This window comes from Varanus komodoensis, unplaced genomic scaffold, assembly GCF_004798865.1.
Source record: "Varanus komodoensis strain SLA01 unplaced genomic scaffold, ASM479886v1 scaffold32, whole genome shotgun sequence".
In the NCBI taxonomy this organism is placed as follows: Eukaryota; Metazoa; Chordata; class Lepidosauria; order Squamata; family Varanidae; genus Varanus; species Varanus komodoensis.
The window spans coordinates 3,596,043-3,618,538 of record NW_025335798.1 but is presented as its reverse complement, the minus strand read 5'-3'; the positions used below and the strand labels follow the sequence as shown (position 1 = coordinate 3,618,538).

The 22,496-nt window shown below is 47.7% G+C and overlaps 1 protein-coding gene across 1 annotated transcript in view; it reads left to right on the top strand.

Annotated features, from left to right (window-relative positions):
• SLC11A1 (solute carrier family 11 member 1) overlaps positions 1-16,126 on the top strand; it is a 42,001-nt gene extending 25,875 nt beyond the window's left edge. Inside the window, exons 10-15 of the mRNA XM_044438432.1 lie at positions 1,644-1,742; positions 4,076-4,195; positions 8,975-9,124; positions 10,559-10,632; positions 13,490-13,643; positions 14,986-16,126. Coding sequence (XP_044294367.1) covers positions 1,644-1,742; positions 4,076-4,195; positions 8,975-9,124; positions 10,559-10,632; positions 13,490-13,643; positions 14,986-15,066 — 678 coding nt within the window. The 3' untranslated portion in view covers positions 15,067-16,126. The remainder of the gene's footprint in view (positions 1-1,643; positions 1,743-4,075; positions 4,196-8,974; positions 9,125-10,558; positions 10,633-13,489; positions 13,644-14,985) is intronic.
• The last annotated feature ends 6,370 nt before the right edge of the window (positions 16,127-22,496 follow it).

The window sequence follows — 22,496 nt, the reverse complement described above, 5'->3', positions numbered from 1 at the left end:
CCCTAATAGAGAGCTAAAGTTGCATTGAAAATAATGCAATTTTGAACAAGCCTTAATAAAGTAGCTTTTTCTGCACAGCTCATGATATCTGCCCATTCTAAACACATTCCAACCATCAAAATTATATTATTTTGTTCTATACTGCTCTTATTTATTTACTATTGTGAGCCGCCCCGAGGCTTCGGCGAATGGGGCGGCATAGAAGCCTTCCAAATAAATAAATAAATAAATAAATAAATAGATAGATAGATAGATCATGCCATGACACCTCGTTTTTCTAACCCTTACCCAGTGATGGTGAACTTTTTAGAGACTGAATGCCCAAACTGCAACCCAAAACCCACTTATTTATCACAAAGTGCCAGAACTGCAATAAAACCTGCAAACAGCCAGTCCAAGCATCCATCCATCCATCCATCTATCCATCCATCCATCCTTGGCAGCACACTGACCAGCCATGCAAAAACTCGGACGATTCGCAGATAACTGGCCACGGCTTTTGACATCATCGCCTGGCACCACTGCTCCTTTCCTAGCATGCACATGGCCCCTGTGTGCGCTGTTATCCGATGCTTGGCTGCTGGGGTGATGCTGGGACGACTTGGCTCACTTGCCGACAGAGAGTGCTCTTCGTTCCCCCTTTGGCACGTGTGCCATATGTCCGCCACCACTGGTATAGAGAAAGGAGGAGGGTGGATTTTCCATTTAGTCAAGCAGGAATTGGCAGTCTCTTTGCTTCCTGCTGGAACCTGTTTGAGGAATGGCCCTCTGTATAATTGTTGGGTGAGGTCAAAGAAACAAGGACAAACTAGGGTGAAGAAATGCCGTGTTTCTTTCTGTTTCTTTTAACTGTGGCCATACAAGTTGTTTCGGGTGCAGCTTCTACAGGCCTGGGCCACTGGCTATGCTTACTAGGACTAAGAGGAGTTGCAGAAGACAACAGCCTGTATATCCCTGCTCTAACAGCTTTCTTTGAGTGGCTGTGAAGAAGAGATGCATTTGGCAGGAGCAACACTGGGGCAAAGCACAGCAGCCCTGCCCCAGGCAAAATAAGGTGGCAGCTTCAGACGGCAGACGTGGGGGGTGATGAGCAGTGGCAGGGAGTTGGAGGGCAGTGCTCCTGCACCTTTTAAGCTCACTCACTGTGCAGGATGCTGTCCCATTGCCAGAGCAGGAGTAAGCTTTAGCTCCCAGTCTGGCTGATTTTTATTCTTGGTCTAGGAAGGCACCATCCTGTCTTAGGCCACAAAATTATCTTGGGGGAACCAGCCCTGAGCAGTACTGAAAAACCTCCCTCTAACACTTAGGTAGGAGCTTTGTGCTCCATTCAGGAGCTCCATTTGAAGAAAGTTCTCCTTCATAAGAGCAGAGGAGTGATGAGGTCTGGCTAATTAAGGAGTGTGCATGATGCAACAGCAACAAACATACCTGAGGAATAAAGCTGAACGGCGTTATTTATTCTAAGGGATGCACTGCATTATGAACCGTTTCAGCAGCATTCCCCCTTCTGAACGGTTGGCTTGGCAATCCATTCTGTGGATCAGCTGAGGGGTTCCTTAACTGTGTGAATAATTGGGATGTTTATCCCCATAGATGTTGATTTTTCTTTTTCTTTCTTTTTTCTTTTTGCCGGTGTATTCCAGCATGAGGTCTGTGCCAACCAAAGCATGTTCACCAATCATAGCATTTTCCCCAACTTTCCTAATAACAACGAGACGGTCTCTGTGGACATTTTCCAAGGGGTAAGTTTCCAGTGGAATGATGTCAGCTTCCTTAGCCCCATTGCAGTGGGTGCAAAGCCAATGTAGAATTATAAGATTCCCATGTGGGCACGCTCTCTTGTTCCTTGAGTGCTGCTCTGTCCCCTTGGACTGCAGAAATGATGCACTGTATTCTGTCAGTGAAGAGAATGTTTGGGTTCTCGTGACACACGAAGCTACTGGGGGTAGCATATACTCTGAACCCCGTGCCCATAGGTCACTTATGAGCTTGCAGAGGGCTTTGGGAACCCCCCATGGCTTAGCATCTGTACCCAGCTGGCACACTAAGCCACAGCCAAGCCAAAAAGCTGGAGAGCCCCTTGGCAAGGGCAGCAAAAACAATTGACTTTCTAGCCAAAGGGCTCCAGTCCATGGCAGCCCAGCTCTTTGGGCACCTTGTGTGGCTGTCATCAGCTTTCCCCCACACTCCTGCCAATACTGTATCATTTACAAGTGGTTTTCTTTACAACATTCCTGTTTTCCCAGCACTGAGGCCACGGGGATCCACCAAGTGCTGCCTGCTGAACCCCTGTTCAGAAATTGGGAGGCTGGTATGCAGTGGGCCAAGAAGCCTTTCAGCTCTGTATCCTGTTGAGGCAATGGAATGGGTGTGGAGAGATCCTGCTCCCTTCCTCTGTCTCCCCAGGGAAATTGAGAGGTAAAGCACTACCTCTCCCTCCCATCAGCCAGAGCAAATATGAGCCCTTCGTGCTGCTGGCGTGAGGGAGACGGAGGGCTTTCCCCTGGTTTCTGCCTCCACCTGCCCACTCGGGACTTGGGGAGGGGCACATGGCAGTCACCAGCTTGCCCTGCCATCCCTGGTTGACATGCCAGCCAAGGGCAGGAGACTGTGGATGATGCATTTGGCTGGGCCTCTTCCTGAAGTGATGCAGCTCCACATGACACCTCCTGCTCTCAACTGCAGCTGAGATGGCAGGACGGTTGCCGCTGCAGGCAGGGGCAGAGGCAGCCTGTTCAGATGGGTCTACCGAGAAAGAGGCTCAGCCAAACACCCACTCTCCAGTTTCCCTGCCCCACGCTTTTGTGGATGCTTGGAGGGCAGGACTGCTCCAGAGCAATCCCATTCTCCCAGCATCAGCAGGGGTGCAGGACGTGGAAAGGGATGAAGGCTGATGGTGGACGCTTTGGGCAGCTGTCATCCCTTCTCCCCTCAGTGCTCCCACGGTGCCCCCTTGGGCTACACTGAGGACTGAAGGCAGAAGAGAGGGAGGCAGTATCGGGAGCCGTGTCTCTCCCTCCAACCAGCACCAGTCTCCAACTGTTCCTTGGCTTAATAATTTCTATTGATTCACATCAGTCTCTGGGCATGCACAATGTAGTATGTTGAACCCTATCTACTGCTCACTGCCCAACACTCTCCTTATGAACCCCTCTGCACCAGAACCCTGAAGGAGGTGCGCTGTGGAAACAAGCACACCTCATTCCACCCCTTGTGCTCTAAGTTGGGCTTCTTGCCCAACTTCCTGGTGTTGGCACCAAGCCACCAGGTCCACCTCCACAGGGGAGGATTAATCTCCATTGGAAAGTTCTCCTATTTCAATGTCCCCTCCCATGGGCTGTAACTCCCCATCATTTTCACGCTTGGTGTGATCTGCGTTCTGCAGAGTTATTTGTGTTTTAATTATGAAGAAGATAGGAAGGATTAAGCTGGCTTCTGGAGGAGGTGGTATGTTGAAACAGTGTGAGAGAATCCCAAATTGTGCACCATCCTACCTCCAGAGGCACACTTGGTCCTTCCTTGTAGGCCTTTTGCTCTTTTCTTAGAACTCTTTTTTCCCCCCTTTGAAACGTTGAGTTGATTTAAAGTTTCCCCTGTCTCTTCTCATGTGAGTCATTTCTAACTGGCTCTGGTTCTCAGCTGTCTTATTATGCTTTAATTATTTTAGGTTTTTAACTTGGGACTATGAGCTGCCTTTGAGGTCTTGTGCAGGGCAACAATTACTTTATAATATTATGATGATGTTTGCATGGTTTCCATGTGAGTGTGGAAAAGGGCAGAAGGATCATAGCTCAGTGGCAGAGCACCTGCTTGGCATGAGAAGCCTCCCAGGTTCTAATCCACAGGATCTCCAGGTGAGCTAGAAAAACTCCCGCCCTGAGAGCTGCTGCCAAGCAGTGTCAAGTATACTAGGCTTGATGGACCAAGGGTCTGATGCAGTACAAGGCAGTCTCCAAAATTCTTCCTAAGTCGGCACACTCTTCCTGTGTCTGTTTTTGGTACCATGGGCAGCTTGTGTGAGTGGTAGCTACATGTATAACCATTTAACACCATGGTTATTATTCTCTCTGTTCAGGGACTCATCCTGGGATGCTACTTTGGACCCATTGCTCTCTACATTTGGGCTGTTGGAATCCTTGCAGCAGGTCAAAGTTCAACCATGACGGGAACATATGCAGGCCAGTTTGTCATGGAGGTGAGAAACTGCGTGGGGCTCTGTCCACACATACCGAGTGTTGAGAGACCAAAGGTTTGGACGACACAAAAGCCACACTGCAGGGCAAGGTACAGAGAGTGGCTTATGAGCCACCATGCTTCAGATCTGCCTGGCAGATGACTGGGGCATCATGGATGGGACATTCCCTCCTCCCCTTTCTTCCCCAGTCAGTCCTCCTGCAAGTATCCTTGCAAATTATTACGAATTATTATCTCCCCAGACCAAGAAGGTGGTGACAGGCCAGGAACTGTTGAACTTGTCAGAGGCTTGCCTAGGGGTAAAACACCTGACTTCAGCCTGGGGTAGGCACTGCAAAGGGGTGGGGAACCACTCACTGCTCACCACTGGCTGTGACTTACCACAGGGTTCCTCTGTGCTAACCTGCCCTGCTAGTTGGACATTTTGAAGTAAAATGCTTTTAAAAAAGGGGGTGGCCACAGGCAGCCCCTGCAGCTTTGGCAACCAGCTTTCACAAGCTCCAAAGCTAGTTTTAAAAATCAAAGTTTTCTGGGATACCAGCAAGCAGCATTCCTGAGGAGGATAAAAGCTTTGTCAGCTGCCTCATCGTGCTGCTTGGGTACTTTTGGGTAGTTGGCAAAGGTAGCTGCCTACTAGCCCAGCCCTTTGGCAAGAGTGGCAAGGGTTTGTTGCCCTTTCTGACAAGCTGCTCACTAGCAGCTGGGCTTGACCCAGGATGGAACCCATTGTAGGTCAGACAAACCCAACTACAAGCCATGGGTTGGCAGAGTGATGTATAAGCCAAAACTAAGCCATGGTGGCTGGATGGAACTACCTGGTCATCTGTGCTCCAAGCAGTGCTAGGTAGCTCCATCTAGCTGCCATTTGAATTTTCCACAGTGCCTCAAAACAATGCAATGCTGGGCATTGTGGAAATTAAATTAGGGACCAGACTCAGTTGCAAAATGCGGCTCAGAGCCAAAGAAAGATACACTGAATGGGAGCCCAAGGTAGCAGCACCTCTGCATGGAGGCTGGGCTTCAACAGTTGTCCAAAGGTTGATGCCATTCCTAGATGCAATTTAATATAAGTTCCTTTCGAGATATACCCTGGAGCTGGTGCACAGATCAGTAATGCCACAGTTTCAAGAAGGGTGATGAATAATGATACAGAGGAGAGATTTCTCTGGGGATGTGCAATTAATTTTTCACACCGGGAAGTAATTGCATCCTGTAGGTTCCATTTGCCCACACCCATGCAGGTTCTTAGCCGAAATGACTTCCAAGACCAGGCACTGTCCTTGGCCAGAGACATCTAGATCCACCGCTGATTATTTGTGGCTTTGATTGACTCAAGGACCGGATGGATTGATTCAAGGAGGCCCAGGTTACCACTTAAGACCCTTATTTTAATAAACAGCCTTAGAATATTGTGGCTGCTAGTTTTTGTTTTAACAAAAGCCAATGTTTTGTTTGCTTGTTGAATTTATATCTCACATGTCTCCCATTGAAGAACTCATGCAGTTCCCAGGTGGTCTCTCCTCTAAGCTCAGCCCAGCCCAGCAAATATATACCTCCCAATAATACTGTTCAATACAAATAAATACAAGTGCTATGATGATATAGTAGTCCCCCAAAATTCATGGGGTTATGTTCCTAAAGGACCCACGAATTGTGAAAACTTCGAATTTGGTGCTGGCGATGGGCGCCAGCTGCCAAGGCAGTGCGGGCGGGAGGCGCAGGCCGGGCCGGGCTGGGGAGCAGGCACGTGGTGGGGCAGGGACAGGGGCAGGCATGCACAGAGATCGTTTTCTTTGAGCGAGTCCAAACTTGGAGGAAACGATCTCCTTGCAAGTAAGCTGCCACACAGCGAGGCACCAGCTTACTTGCAAGGAGATCAGCTTGGACTCGCTCGGAGAAAAATTCCGCAAAAGACTGAAGCCATGAACGCTGAACCGCGACTTCACGGGGGTGTACTGTATAGCAGTTATGAATTAATGTATGAAAACTGAATTAAGCAGTTGCTTAATAATCTGTTTGTCAAAATGTAAAAATTTGCAACAGGTAAAAATTTAGATTAAAAAACTTTCTTCTCTGCTTTCTTGAAACAGTTTTTAGGCCATGCATGAGTCACTGCTTTCCCAGGATGAACATATTTTCAAGTTGCATGGATAGATATATTTAGTGCTCTGGTCAAAGATTTAGTCACCAAAATTTAGGCCAGCTCTTCTTGTAGGCCACTGATGACTACTGATAACAAAACACATTTGGGCTACAGTGCTGTAGTTCTTATACTCTCTCTCAGTATATATTTAGTTATACATTGATTAGCACGCCACTGCTATATTGTTAAAACATTTGTATTTATTTGTATTAAATACAAATGCTGTGTGGGGGGTATTTACTTTTCTTAACTCTGGTATTTGAAGTTGGTTTAAAAACAAATGAAAAAAGACAAATGTGGATTTCGTTTTCAATTCAAAACTGAAGCACTTTAGCTCAAAATTTATTTCAATTTGGCGCTCAGGGCATCCTTTGCCAGCCCAAGCTGATATGATACGCCTTCTCCTATGGCAATGTTGCCATCTAGTGCCTATCTACCCTAACTGCAAGTCCACCTTTGATACAAAAACTGCTGGATCTGAACATTTCTGTCATTCTTATCCTGCCCAGGGTGACTTGCTCAGTCTGCAATTAAATTTCTTCCACATCCTGTGCTGGACCAGCACCAGCTATTCTTCCATAGGCGCCACAATAGAAAACAGAAGGTAGGGAGGGGACACATATCCTCTCTCATATTTAGACATGGACTGGATGCTCACAAAAATTCACTAAAAGAAATGTGGGTAACACGGGTGGCCAATGAACTCTTGCCTTAGAACAGGGATGGACAGAGAGTAGATTGCCAGATTGTTTATATTTCAACTCCCAGCATTCCTGGCAGTCCATGCTGAAAAGGGCTTCTAGAAGTTAAAGTCCTAACCATCTGGAAATCTATTTTTTGCACGCCTTTGCTTTAAAAGTATTCACCAAGCTTGCAGAATAGCAAGCATAAATTAGAAGTGGGAAGTAGAGGCCACCTCTACTTCCAGAAGAAGTAGAGGTGGCCACCAATTTAAAGGGGGATTGGGCAAATTCACGGAGAATAAGGCTCTCAAGTCTCGGTGGCTGCTAGTCCTGATAGCTGCCTGCTGCCGCCAGTATCAGAGGCCGTATGTCCATGCACGCGAGCTGCTGGGAACCAGGGTGGGAGGCTGCTTCTGTAATCGTCCTGCTGCTTGGCCGCTCGGTGAGCAGAATATGGGCCTAGGCAGAGCACTGGTCTGATCAAGCCTGGTTCTGGTGAGCTTTCCATATGCAGGGGTACCTCGGCTCACGAACGCCTCCATGCACGACCAGATCGGGTCGCAAACAGAAATTTCCTAAGAATTTTGACTCAGGTCACAAACTCCACGTTGGGTGGCAACCGTGATCAAGGCCACCTACCCTCCCCACACCCAAATGGGGAGATGGCCGCGGTCACGCCCATCTTTCCTGCACAAGCACACCCGTGATTGTGCCCATCTTTCCTTCTCAAGTGCAACCAGGATCTCAGCCATCCCCCCAGCACGATTTTGCCCTTCTCCCCCCCCCAGCGTGCCCGCATTCACGCCCGTCTCTTCCCCCCAGCATGCCCACATTTGTGCCCGTCTCTCCCCCCAAGTATGCCCGCGATCCCACCCGTCTCTCCCCCCCCAGCACGCCAGGATGATGGGCGCATGTAGGGATGATGGGCACAGTCGCGGTCGTGCTGGGGGGGCGGGGGGGAGATGGCTGCAATCTTTGCTGTTGTCACTTTGCTCCACATTTTTCTGATTAAAAAAAAATGGTTGCAGAATGGATTAACCTTATTTACATTGAACCTTATGGGGAAATTTAACTTGGCTTACGACCAATTTGGGTCTGGAGTCCTCCAGATATGTGGACCGGACCATGGCCAGCCAGCACAGGATCCTGCTGCAGTCCAGCACATCTGCAGTGCCTTTTTTGGGGAAGGTGGCACAGCTGGGTAATGGCCTGATCTAAAGAGGGTTGTTGCAATGATCCCTTGCTTTCTTCTCTGTCTCTCCACCTCAACAAGTTCTTACGTTATTCCCACAATCGGCTGTTCACACCTTCACCCTCCTGCAGTTAGTTATATTCACCACTGGGTGGCAGCTTCTTTCAAGACCGGTGGAGTTCATGCTGATAGGCTGTGCCTGTATTTCTTTGCCCTTTATGGTCTCTTTCTACAAGGCGAAGGTTGTAGAAAGAGAAATGTGAGGAGGAGGCAAAGGTGGTGTTAGCGGGCAGACCACTATGACTGGAGCCCTGCATCCTCCTTTGTAGCCCTGCATCTCTGGGAGACCACCTGCCCCGCACTCGGCTGTCCCTGGACACTTGCAGTAATGAAGGTCGGGGCCCTGACGAGATCGCGGTTGCATCTGATCCCACATGCACTGCAGCTCCTTTTGCCGCCTTGAATCTTTCTGCCTGAGGGTTCCCCGCTCCCCCTGGAATCAGATGCTTTCCTCTCCCCTGTCCATACATCCCTTTTTACATATAGGAGACGGAGTCAAAGGCACACATAAGAAAGACTTTAAAGCATGTGTAAATGAGTATGTACAGGTCGTATGCTTTTCTTTTCTGAGCCCAGATCTTTGTGGTCCCTAGCACAGTTCCTGCAAGGAAGACCTTCCAGGTGGGATGGGGTGATGGTTTGATAAATATGCCTTCATGTGCATCTATGGGATGTCAATAACTGCTGTCTGGTTTCCTCCAGGGCTTCTTGAAGCTCCGCTGGTCCCGCTTTGCCCGGGTGGTCTTCACGCGTTCTTTTGCCATCCTCCCCACTGTCTTTGTTGCTGCTTTCAGGAACGTGGGAGATCTGACAGGCCTCAATGACCTTCTCAATGTGCTGCAGAGCATCCTGGTGAGCTTCTCTTCCGCAACTGCACCCCTCTCCACCTGTAGGATGCCACTGTTTCTGGACCAATTGCAGAGTCCCATATGGCTCTCACCCTGCCCCACATCCAATAGGGCAGAGGCCTGCCAGACACTTCTGGGTGACAACTCCCAGAACAGGCACATCGGAAGCTGCCTTATACTAAGCCAGACCCTTGGTCCATCCAGCGCATTGTTGTCAGCACTGACTGGCAGCTGACCGCCAGGGTTTCAGACAGGGCTGCTTCCAAACCCTGTCTGAAGAAGCTGGGGAGCAGATGGAGGACCTTCTGCACCCAAAGCAGGGGCTCTGCCAGTGGACTCTGGCCCTGACCATTAACCGTTGGCTGAGATGTGCAGGAATTGTCCTCCAAAGGGGCTGGAGGTCCCCAGCCTGCCCACTTGGCTGCAGCCTGCCATTTGCCCCCTCCAGGGGGTTTGAAGCCAGGTGGAACTCTCATCCATTCCTGCTGGGGGGGTGGGCAGATAGGATTGACACCTTCCCCAGAGGAAAAGAAACCTGGGCATCGTTCCTTTGCTCATAATAACTATCAAAACTCATGCATTTAATTAAAACATGCCTTGAAATGATCCAGGGACTAGCTTCCCACAGGAGGATTCCAGAGAGGCTCTTCAAATGTTTGGAGGGTTCAGGCACAGAAGGGAGCACAGGCGTGTTCTCTGCTGCCCCATATGCAAGGACCAGAACCAATGGGCTTAAGCTGGAGGCTAGCAGATTGTGGTAGAACATTCTCGATGGGAAGAGCAGTATAACAATGGAACCAGTGCCTGGGGAAGCTGTGGGCTCTCCCTTCCTAGAGGTCTTCCTCCAGCCTCGCCCCACTGGAGTTACAGAGCATGGAAGTCAGCTGGTGCCTGGAGGAATGGCTCCTTTGGCTGTGGCTGCAGCCGCCCTTATGGTCCCCAGTCACCGAAAGGAAGTATGGAGAGAGGCTGACTGGGCTGCAGCCTCCAGGAGAGCTCCTTTTCTGTCCTCAGAGAGGGTGGGATTTGGGGCTGGGGATGGAGATGGGCCTCAGCCAAGGCCTCTGCAGGCCAGGGAGGGTGATCTGGAGGGCCAGATTTGACCAGTAGCCAGAGGTTCCCCATGTTTGCTTTAAGACGCCCTCCATCTCCATGGTTCTCTGAGGTGCTACTGGCCTGCTCAGGTAGCCTCTGTGGATGGAGAGATGTCATGGGGCCAGCGAGGGCCCCTTGAGATACCAGGGCAGGGCTAGGCTGAACTACATTCCCAGTTAATGGGCAACAATTCCTTGGCAAAGATCCCTTAGTCTACTGTTGTGGAGTATAGAGTATATATTTTGGAAGCTTCCAGGATGGAAAAGGAGAAGAAAAAGACAAGAGGGGGTGCAATGTTAATTTTGTGTGTCTACCCAACCTGTTTTCTTCTTCCTGTTTCTAGCTCCCCTTTGCTGTCATACCTGTTCTCACCTTCACCAGCATACGGCCTCTCATGAATGACTTTGCTAATGGAATGTAAGTTGCCCTGCCTGCAAAGGATCTTCACAAGCAGCTGGTGTTTGTGATGGGATGTTTCCATAAGAAGGGATGGCTGTGGAACTAAACTAAAGTCCCCATTGTGATCTTTCCTTTGAAAGATTCCTGGTCTGTATAATACACTCCACAGCCCTTAACTTGGCATTACTGAACCCGGCACTTCACCACCAGTTTGTCCTAACCCTGGAGAGGGGCACCCCTGGCCCACCAGATATCAGTGGATTGCAGCCCTTGGCAGCACAGGAGTGCTGCGGGGGCGGGGGGGGGGCACACATTCCTCCACCCTGCCCAGCTGGTCTCTTCTATCACAGCCCAGCTCGGCCTTGTTTGCCTTCCTTTCCATGTTGGCAAGTTCCCCTTTGGGCTTCCTGCTCAGGAAATGTCCAAAGCCTGCTAAAACGGAACAGTGGTTCTGTTTTCAAAATAAAGAAGGCATTTCTCATTTTGTCTACAAGATTTGGAAGGAAAGGGAGGCTGTAGGGTTTTGCTGGCTTTTTAGTTATTTATTCATTTATTTTGAGGGCAGGGGTGGAGGCGACCATGGGTTTAAACTGATGGAGAGAGGCAAGGAACAGAGTGGGGAGCTCTCTGTAATCTATGGAATTGCCACTTTCTGATCCCTGGAAACCTTTCTCAAAAGTTTTGTGACAGTTTTAACACTATCCTCATATATCCCAATCATTTGTGTACATAAGGGCTAAGAACATAATTTTTCTTAACCCTGTTCAGATATACCAGCAAGCCAGAGCAGTCGAGAATTGTAGGCTATCGTACACACAATGCATTCTCAAAAGACTAGGAGACATGAGGGAAGAATGTACTGAAAGCACCACACGATTATAGAATAGGCACAGGCTGCCCAGTAGCCCCTGCTTGGCTTTTCCTGCCAGTAGAAGTGACTGAATTATCCAGAAGCAAAGAAGAAGCAAAAGCAGTTGAAGCTGCATTCAGAGCCTGGCTTATCACCCCCTTGACAAACCATTAAATTCAGACACTGGTTTGTTAGGTGAACAATAAACCAGGAATCCTAGTTTGGATGTAATGGGAAGCTGTTGCTTCCTCATTAGTGTCAGGTTAGTTTAGCCAAGGGGTGGTTTAGCAGTGCCCTTCAGGTGTTGCTGGAACAGAAATTCCCATCATTCCTGACCATTGGTAATGCTGCCTAGGGCTGATGGGGCTTGGGGTCCCCAGACCGTGTTAAGCCAACCCCACTCATAAAAGGCATTCAGTGAGGGCGATCAGGCAGCTTGCAGATGCAAATCTCTTGCGAGTGACAAACCGGAATTCTTAGCTCCCCCTCTTATCAACTCATCCCAATGCAACCCACAAAAGCACGCCTTCTCCAGTGTTGTGCTCACACACCAGCATGTGCTTGGAATGTACCTGTGCCTGCAATCCACTCCCAATTCCCCTCCAGATTTTTCTGCACATCACTTAGAAATGTTTTAAAACAGGGGTCTCGAACTCAACTTACCTGGGGGCCGCTGGAAGTAGAGGCTGGGTGAGGCTGGGCTGCATCAAGTATTCCACCACCGCGGGGGTGGTGGGCCGCTCATCCCACGGCCGGCCCAGGTGCCACCAGCGCTTTGAAGGCCGCAGGGCCCCTCCCCCGTGCCCCGCCCACCCTCAGTACCTATTAAGCACTTATGATTCTATTACTTTATACATAAGAAATTACGATGCTGATAGTTAGAATGATTACCTTGAACTTCTCGGTCCTCTCATGTGTTATTCTGTTTGGGTACCATTTAGAGTAGCACAAGCCACTGGGAGCTGAACTGTATCACTGGAAGTATTTTGCTCAGTTTCATTTTATTATTTTATTTTGGATTCATTTTGTTTGTATCCCACCTTTCTTCCAAGGAGTTCACAGTGGCATTCATGATATTCCTCCACTGCCTTCACATTTACCCTCTCAACAGGTTGTATGTTAGGCTGAGAAATGCTGACTTGCCAAGATCAGCCAGTGAGTTTCATGGCTGATGGTAGCATTTGAATCTGGACCCAAAAGATTGTTTCCTCCATTGACTATAAACCAGGCAAGAGCTATTTCAAGAGCTAAAGGAAGATATGAGTTGGGAAGGTGTGCTCAGCTTGTTCCATGTACGTGGATTATCTCCCTACCATCACACTTCTTTCATTTGTTTCTGACACCCAAAGAGAGGCCATTATCCTTTTGAAACTTCTATAATTTTGAAGGACTGCTACGAGCGCTCTCAAAAAATGAGAAGGCTTGCCCATTCACAAAATCGCGGCCATGGTGGACCTGTCCAATCACAAAACAGCTGTTTACCAGAAGGTGAGGCAAAAGGTGACTTGCCTAGGAACCAAAGTACAAGGCAGAGCTGATGCTGGAGATCCAACAAGTTTTCTGCCCCAGCATCCATTACACAGAAAGCAAATTGAGGCTTGTCCAAGAACAAGAGTACCAGATGCCAAATCATCATATATTTGCCCCATGAAAAACAGGACACCTATGTAGGGCCCAGGAACCTGGTCCTGGAGGTTGGTCCTCCACTTTGCAGCATGTTGTCTTCCCAGTTATTGCTATTATTTTTAATTAAGAAGCATCAGAAGGGGTAGGATGCCTGGTGAACCTCGAGGAAAAAAGAGTGTGCTTGCGGAGAATTGCTGCAGGGACAAATGCAGGATGATGGTTTCACAAGCCTCTTGCTCTCCGATGTGGAGCTTCCGCGTTCCACATTCTGTGCAAGTGGCAGGGGTGGATTTAAGCAGTTCTTGGGTACTGGGAGATGTGGGTTTTCTTTGATAGTCATGACCCTCTCCTGGTCTCTGTCTCTGACCCTCCATTACCATCCTCTTCTGCTCTCCTTAGCATGGGGAAGATCCTCATGACTCTCATCACTGGACTTATCTGTGCCATCAACCTCTACTTCGTGGTGACCACCATAATGACCCTGCACCAGTTGGTGTACTACATTGTCATCTCGTTCGTCCTAGTTGCCTATGCAGCCTTCGTCTGCTACCTGGTAGGAGAGATTCACATTTTGGCATTATAGAAATGTACTAAGAATCTGACGATTACAGATAAATCAGGCTCCATCTGTGGCACCAGGCCAGGCTCATTCCAAATTAGGCTTGATAGCACCAGGGATAATAAATTATATCAGTCTATATATGAGGGTTCTTCAAAAAGTTTCCACAATTTTTCAAACTCTATTAAGAATTTCAAAAACAAATTGCATCACTTTTCTACATTGTCACCTTCCTTTGCGATGCATTTTTCCCAGCATCATACCAACATTTTAATGCCATTAGCAGAAAGTATATAAATTTATAAAATATAAAAGTGCGGAAACTTTTTGAAGACCCCTCGTACTATATATTAAGGCGGTTCTTGATACTTGGGCTTAAATTATCATCACAGCAGCACCCCCACAAAGGATAATAATGATTCTCCAAGTAGTGGCTTGGGATTATGTGGCCAGAATAGGCCAAACCCTGTGAATCATCTTTTGCTTCCCGTTTCCTCCAACAATAACCAGCAGTGGCCTGCATTACAACATGGCTGGCATCTACCAAGCACTGCCCCTGGGCAGCTTCAGGGTTCCCCCTGCTGGCCAAATACCAGAATATCATAGCCTGGTAGTTGCAGGACTAGTTCCAGACTCTGCTGCAGCTACCAGGGCTTTCATGAGCACCATTTAAGAAGTGGCTTTTCCCTCTGGAAGCTGCCTCAGCCATGCTGGTCTCCAGTGTGCTATAGCGCCTCCTCGCTCATGTTGACTTACCAGCTCCTGACTTCTGGCCTGCTCTGACTATGCTCTTGCTTACTGGACTACACCTTGTCCTGTTCCTCTGTTCACTCCCAGCTTTGACCTTGGCTTGTTTTGGAGTATGACTTGGACTCAGTTTGAGCTAGGGATTGAACTCTGGCCTTGTGCCACCCTGACTGTGTTGCCTGGGTCCTGCTGCCTCTGTCTAGCTTCCTGCCCCAGACTGTTTCAAGCACTAAAATGCCGGGGTACCCACCATCGTTCTTGACAGAGCAGAGGTAGGCAAACTGGCACCCTGCATGGGCTTTGGATTGTAACTTCCATCATCCCCAACCACAAGCTGGGGCAAATAGGAGTTGTGGCCCAAGGGGTCCCAGGATGGGGGATGACAGTGCCTGAGAGCCTTGGTCACAAGAAGGGTGGATGGGGAGCAGCAGTTATAAAAGAACTGAGAAACCGGTCCAAAAGAGTAGGGGTAAAAGAACCAGAGGGGTTATTGTTGAAGGGAAAAGTAGGAGAAACAGAAGACTGTTTGCCGTGGTTGGAAGGCCTCTTCTTTCTTTCTGAGTTGTATCTTGCTCCATCTCCATTCTAGATCTGGACATGCCTCATCTCACATGGAGTTACATTCCTGGCCCGTGGGCCCCACACTCAGTTCAATTACGGGCTGCAGTGACAGGACATTCTCGGCACTAATTAGAAGAACCACCACACTCCTCCTCTACCAAGACTGGAAGCAGCTGTCTTTCTGGGTCTGCCAAGAGGCAGAAGTCCCAGGATACCGGCTCCCATTGACCAAGGATGGGATTAAGTTTTGGCTTAGCAGCAGAGCACATACTTTGGATGCAGAAGGCTCTCTGGCAACCTCCAAAGAATCTTCAGCCTCTGAAGAGCTGCAAACCATCACCACGGATGCTCCTGGACCCTGTATAACAAGGATGTTGAGCCTCTTTCAGCCTGAGGGCTGCATTCAAATGCTTTGGGCTGCACTCCAGCAGAGGTCAGGCCCAAGGGCAAAGGGGGAAAGACCAAAAATATAGTATGCTTTAGTTTAGTATTTATTCTTCGAACTAAACAATTGAAGAGTATTCAACCTTTTGGAAAGGAGAAAGGACATGAAAGCCAGGAAACTACCAAACAGTCTGCTTTTGAGGGGAAGGGGATGGGACCAAGGAAGAGGGCATGGCCATTGGGAACCGGGGAGGGCCAGGCTGAGGACATACTGGGCCAATTTTGGATCATGGCCTTGAAGTTCAACACGCCCGTTCTAGTAGCAGCTTCCGGATAGGCTTGATGAGTGGCAGATTCTAAAGCTGTGCTGCAAAGAACTTTCATCTGTGGATTTTGACAGACAGTGGCACAAAAGCTGATTGGTTTATTTCTGGTCAGATGACAGCCTTTTTGCCTCCTGCAGGGGACACTGGCCATCACCAAATGAATGATCTAAAGAGCTTCTCACAAGCATGTGAAAAGAAAGGGGGGCTGTTTACCTGGTCTCCGCTGCCTCTGATTTTATCTCTGCCCTGTGACCAGCTTAATCTTGTCCTGAATTCAGTTTTTCCACTTTAAGTCAGCCTAAAATAAATCAGCTATACTGGATGGGGCTGATGGGAGTGGTAGTCCAACACATCTGTCAGGCATCAGGTTTCGGAAGACTGAGTTAAGTACTGGAAATTATATGAAAAATTATATAAACTAAGCTTTTGTGACTATTAAAACACAAGTTTTTACAAACCAAGAATTTGTTTTATTTGTAAGATCAAAAGATAATCAGATACCTTGCTAGAACCAGGAACATGTGCATCAAGTTGCACATTGATATGTGCATCAAGTTGCACATTGATATGATTGCTGAAAAACAGGTGTTAGGGGGAGCTTTCTTATTTAAAATTAAGTTACTAGTCCACATTGCTGTTTAAAAATTCTATACAGCTTTCCAGAGTACAGGGTGTGTTAGAGTTAATACATTTGTCTTCATAATAGGTAAATAATGATTGACTTCCTTAAGGCAATTCAAATATAATAACTGAACAGTGATTTAAAACAGGAAACCATTCACCATGACACTGGGCCTGCATTTTCAAACAACAATAAATCAATTAATACTTTAAATCAGTACTGATAACTTGCGTTTCAAGGGAAGCCCTGTGAACTGCTCTCTCCAACTTTCCTGAGTGCACAGGTTGCCCAACCTGCTATTCATAGCACAGTCTTATTCACGTTTAGGCAAAAAATATTTCCAGAACTCCCAGAGTCCTAGGATTTTTTCTGTCTAAATATGCATAAGATAATTCCCATTACGTGACAAATGATATGCATATTAATTGCATTCACATGGGTGATCAACCAGTGGCCCACCAGATGTTGTTGAACTTCAACTTCCATCAGCCTCAGCCAGAATGGCCAACATTCAGGAGTGATGGGAACTGTAGGCCCACCCTTGATGCACTGTGATTACTTTGGTCCTGCAATGATCTTCTTCCTTTGGCCACTCTGCCAGACTTTCCTGGCAAGAATGTTGCTAATTCTTAACTTATAAATCCCCAGGTCCTCAGTTTGCTAGTGCAGATCAGGTCTAAGTGAATTAGCAGCCCCTGGAGATGCCTCGGTCCCAATTAGTATCTAAACTGCAGGCACTTGGGGACCCCAGAAGTGGAAATCTGCCGCACAGGCTTCCACTCTAAGCACTAGACTCGCTGTCTGCCATACTTGGACAAATGTGCAGGGTAATGGGCCTCCTAATCCTTTGGTTTAATGCCTTGCCTCCTTTGCTTTAATGCCTTGGTTCAACGGCTAAGCAATGAGGGGTAATGAGAAAAGTATCTCATGAATTTCTTCCTCTCCGATTTTAAATGCATAGTGCTTCTTTCAGGAAAAACCTGTGCCAAATGTAAGCGCAACTGGGGGGAGTTCACAGACCCATCCCAACAGATGGGACTTCTCTCCCACATCTCAGATTTCTTTGGATTCAACTCTTCTGGTTGCTTCCTTGATCTTCTCCTCCCATCTTACCCTTCTTTGGAGATCTTTCTTCATGCAAAGTGAAGACACACCAGCAACATTTTTTGAACCAAACAATTGCACAGAGAGACTCAAAGGCAGCTCTCCCACAGTGCTGACATGCACAAAAAAAATGAGTGTTCATTAAGAATTTTTTAAAATTGACGTATTTCATGTAAATTATTTTAGAAAATCTGCACAACAGCCTTATAAGGTTGGAACCAGTGCAAGAGGATAAGACTGAAGCAGTGGCCTACATAAGACCACACCTAGATGAGACTGACAGGAGGCCTGTGATCAGATGGACCTGGGTCTCCGTGATTTGGGCAGGGCCTCCAAGGGGAGGGGAGGGGACTTTTTACACATTCCGCTTTCCTGATCGGAATCCTCCGCTCCATTGCAGCCTCCCACTTGTACCTACAGACGGCTACAAGTTCTGCAAAAGCAAAGTACGCAGAAAACCCCAACACCTGCTTTGCTTCCCCAAGCAATCCCCGAAAGGAAGGCAATGCGGCACTTCTCGTTCTCCCATTCTTGTTATCAGGTAACTGTGACCTCCTCCCGCTGACGGCCATTTGCTAAACTCCTTTTGAAGGTGGTCACATCCATGCACTAGCACCAGAACAGGCATTTACAAAGCAGTGCAGCAGGCAATGGCATTTTGCAATAGGCAAGGAAACGAAATGGACAAAAATGCTTGCCTTTTGGGGCAACCTTTTTTGGTGGTGAAGGACAAGCAGATAGCCAACCGCTGGGCAACCTGGCTAGGGGTGGTAACTGCTCTCATCCAACATGCCTGAGGGTATAACCAGACTGACCAAGGCTGCTCTAGTCTCTTCCCTCTGTTTATGAAACCGGCTATTCAGGAAGTCCATCCTGAGGCTCACAGTGTCCTTTAAACTTCCACAGCAAGAAGCCAGAACAAATGGAAGCAAATAGCAAGCCCTGCGAGGTGCTGAGGACAACAAGCAGGTGCAGCCCATGCTCTGAGCTGTAGTTCAGCACAGCTGGAGGGCACCAGATTGAAGAAGGATGCACTAGACTGATCTGGCGTATTTTATGAAGGTGGCTGAGGGCTAGTTTATACACTAGAATTGAGCAGTGAAGCAGATGCAGCATCTTGTTAAATGTCTCCCGTTTTTTATAGGCAAAAAGAAAAGGCGCACATATGAGGGAGAAAGGTTTGTCTTAGCTTTCTCTCTGATGCATTATTTGCCTATACATGGGAACTTTTTCCATGGAAAAGCATGAAAGATAAGTGAACCCTACAGTTAGAGCTCAAAGTGATGGCCTGCTCTTCATTCTCTTACCGCACACTCAAGCCTTGCTACGTGGTTCAAGAGCATGTATATATAATCTGGCCATAACTTTTCCAGACATAGGGAAGTTCTTAAGGTCATCTAATGTATTGAGCTTTTAACTCACTGCACCAGCAGCACTTCTAACTGAAACAATGCAGGTATTGTAAGGCAAATCAAGAACTTGATACAGAGAGGAATAAAGGCCAGGAAAGGTAAGAGCCCCTGGAAAGGGAAGAAAGAGCCAGGTGGTGAAATCTGCTGTTTGTAACAAGCCCAGAGGCATTGTTAGTGCCCTACGAAAACCAGGAAGCTATGCAGGGTGATCCCACTGACCTCACCAAGAAAGGGGGGTAATAGAAATGGAGCACAATTGAACAGTGCAAACTGGCAGGCCTTGTGGCAAGTCCTCCAAGCAACTGCCTTGCTGTCTCCTGCAGCTTCATCAGCAGCTACAGGGATCTGAAGGAGGAATGAGACCCCACAGTTGGTGTGCCGTGATCAGCTGCCTCTATACAGCAGGGATCCCACGATTTCCAGTATGGGAAAGCATTTTCTGGAGGCTGAATGCCTATGCTCACCAGTTGCTGTGGAACCTGGGTGAGAGGATGCTGATGGCCCACTTGTGGGTTTCCTGAGGGCAGCTGACTGGCTGCTGTGTGAAAAGATCCTGGGTTAGATGGACACTTGGCCTGACCCTGCCTGGCTCTTCTTATATTCTTAAGAAGAGATCTGGAGATTTCAAAGGCTAGCAGTTTTTTTCATCTTTGAGTTGTCCTAATATAGGAATTGCACTAAAAGGATTTTGGATTTTTTTTTTCTCAGAGCCAACACAGCTGCCTTTGTATTATTTTTTTTTCAATCTCACTAGGAGCCCTAAAATTCTAGCTGTTCTACTCTACATCAGGGAATTCAAGAAAGGTATTCCAAGACTGCCTTTAACAGGATATTTATACAGCTGCAAATGCCTTGGAACTCTCATAGGTAATGTATTCCACATGGATTCAAAAAATGCCGAATGAAATCATGATGCCCTTCTATGCAGGCTGCATTTTACATGTCATTTATCCCAGGAATGGGGAACAGGAAACCTTCTAGGAGCTATTAGCCTGCAATTCCCATCACCCCTCACAATTGCTTGTGCTTACTGTGGCTGATGGGAGTTATAGTATGTCATGACAACATGGAAAAGGCTTGCTTGGCTGGATTTTCCAGGTTGCTATCACTTCACCTGTGATCTTTCAAGAGATTTCCTGAGACCTCTAAATGGGGAGGAAGCATTTGCAGGTAATGATTAGAGGTGGGTTTGTTTTGTTGTGGTAAACTGAAAGTTTGTAAGGCATTTTTCAGTTGCACTGGGTGGGGGTGATTCACAGCTAGACTCACAGTGCAATCCTACACAAGTTGAGAAGGTGAAAAAAGGCCCACGGTTCTCAACATGCCACAGGCAGCCTTCAAAAAGGCCTACACTTGGAAAATTCCGGATTATTTTTAAAATCAGTAATTTTTAAAAGGCTTTTTGCAACAGGCTTTTTAAATATAGTCTTTCATCAACATCCAGAGATACTGATGCTGAGGAATGTTTGTCTGGCCCCCAAATCCCAGTGGAAACAAGTGCATGCAACTAAATAATGTTTACCCCATTCACGTCCCTTCCTTGCTTTTCTCTTGGGTTGGATCCAGAATTTGCATTCCAGTGGCAGAAGGACTCCACTCACATAAGGTACCTCAGCCTGGTTTGGGAGGATCAAGAGCCACACCCCAGGTTATCTCTCATCCTGGGTGGGGTGCAGCATTTTCAGGGGAGGGGGCAGAGAAGTTTGCTTGCTTAAATCTGCATCCTCCCCCTCCTGTCTATTGTTAGATTGCAAGCCCCCTGGGGTAGGAACCTGTCAAACCAGTTCCTTGTAAATCCATTTACCTGGATTGTGCTAGATAAATGAGGAAACAACCTTTAAAAATGTCCTCCAGCCTTCCTATCATGCTATGTTGGCTGTTTTGGCTCTGATTTCTGTCCTCTTTCAGACAGGGATAAATTGTGGGATTTTTGATAGCCATGTGAATCCAAGAGCTTTAAGAAGGCTACTTCAAGATGGTACCCTACAAAGACGGCGGAACTGGCTGCTACAAGAAACAATTATTCAACAAGTCTAGGAAAAGCATTGCTAGAACTGAGCACCTGTGCAATTAAAAAAGTCAAAGCTTCCAGGGATATCTGCAACAGCCATAATTATGTCACACCCAAGAGCCTGGCTCTTCCACCCTAGGTCTCAAGGAGCAAGCAAGAACATAAGAGCTGTGCTGGCTTAGACCAAAGGCCCATCTAGTCCAGCATTCTGTTCATGGAGCAGCCAAGCAGTTCTTCATGGCTTCCCGTTCACAGGACATCTATGCAAAATCACCCCTACCCATGCTTCGCAGGAACTGCTGAACATAGGCACACTAACTCCAATATTGGCGGTAGCATAGAATCAATCAGGACTAGCAGCTTTCTCCTCCATGAATTTCTCTTATCCCTTTTTAGAGCCTTCCAAAAAGGTGGCCATCACTACATTTGGTAGAATATCCCATTTTTGGTTGCAGTGAGCAGAATTCTATACAGTATTCTAAGTGTAGTTGCATCACAGATGCACAGATGCAACTGAGTCTTATGATATTGTCAGATTTATTTTCCGTTCCTTTCCTAATTACATCTAACATGGTTTGCCTTTTGCACGGTAGCCACACACTGGATCAACATCTTCATGATACCCAGGAAACGAGCCCTTGCTGACAATGCATAAACCTGTAAATAATATGAATAATTGTGCCTGATTCTATTGACAGTGTGAACCTATGAATGTTGCCTGTCAATCAAAAGTGCTGCAGCTTTTATCCCCAGGTAAGGAGGGGTCCGAGGTTAAACAGGATGCAGCACACAGAGGCGCTTGCACAGAACTTACAGAGTTGTTTCCAATGTTAGTGTAGCTTGTTCCACTGATTTCAATAAGGCTATTTTAGGTAGGACCAGCATTGATACAATCGCGCTGGCCCATTCACTAGTTCCCACTGCAAGGCGGGAGAACTAGCAGCCTCAAATGTATCACCTGCTTGAGGGAAGGTGGGGGAAGCGATAGCAAAGCCTGGAAGGTCGTATTGTGCGCTCGGGAAGAAGGAAAGGAACTTGTATGTGATCCCTTGCCGTGGAGAGCAACTCTTCCACGGAGCGAAGCAGGATCCGATGGAAGCAGACCCAAAGCAAGGAGAGGGGAAAAGGCTTCCGGGAGGTGCCCTGACCTTGCTGTACCTTCCCTTACCAGCAGCGGTGCTATTCAGGCACCGCAGGGGATTTGGTTACGATTCCGACGTGTCTCCCTCTCCCTACCCGCCACCACTTCCCGCTGCAAAAGAATATCACGCCTGAACTTGAGAGAGGGAGAGAGAAATGTTCCCATTTCTGTGTCTTATTAACTCCGGAACTTCAGCGGCTCCTAAGGCAGACATAACTGCTATTTCAGACGTAGATCACATCGGTTCGATATCATTTCGAGGGGTCGGGAAGCGTGGCGGCGGTTTTCAGAAGAAAAAGCGGGGGCGTGTAGGATTGGCGCCGGGCAGACTCTTTCACGTGTTTAACGGGGATCGTCTGGCTAGAAAATTCACTCTCCAGCGCAGGGTCTTCCCACTTCCATAGCCCCGTCTGTGCTGCTCTCCACCCAAATATTGATTTCGTCCCTAGCTGCAGATCACTCTTGAAAGACACTCCCTTGCCCGTTTCAAGTCTCCCCCTTCTTCCCCCTCCCCCCGCACCTCCCTCCAAAGCAACTTC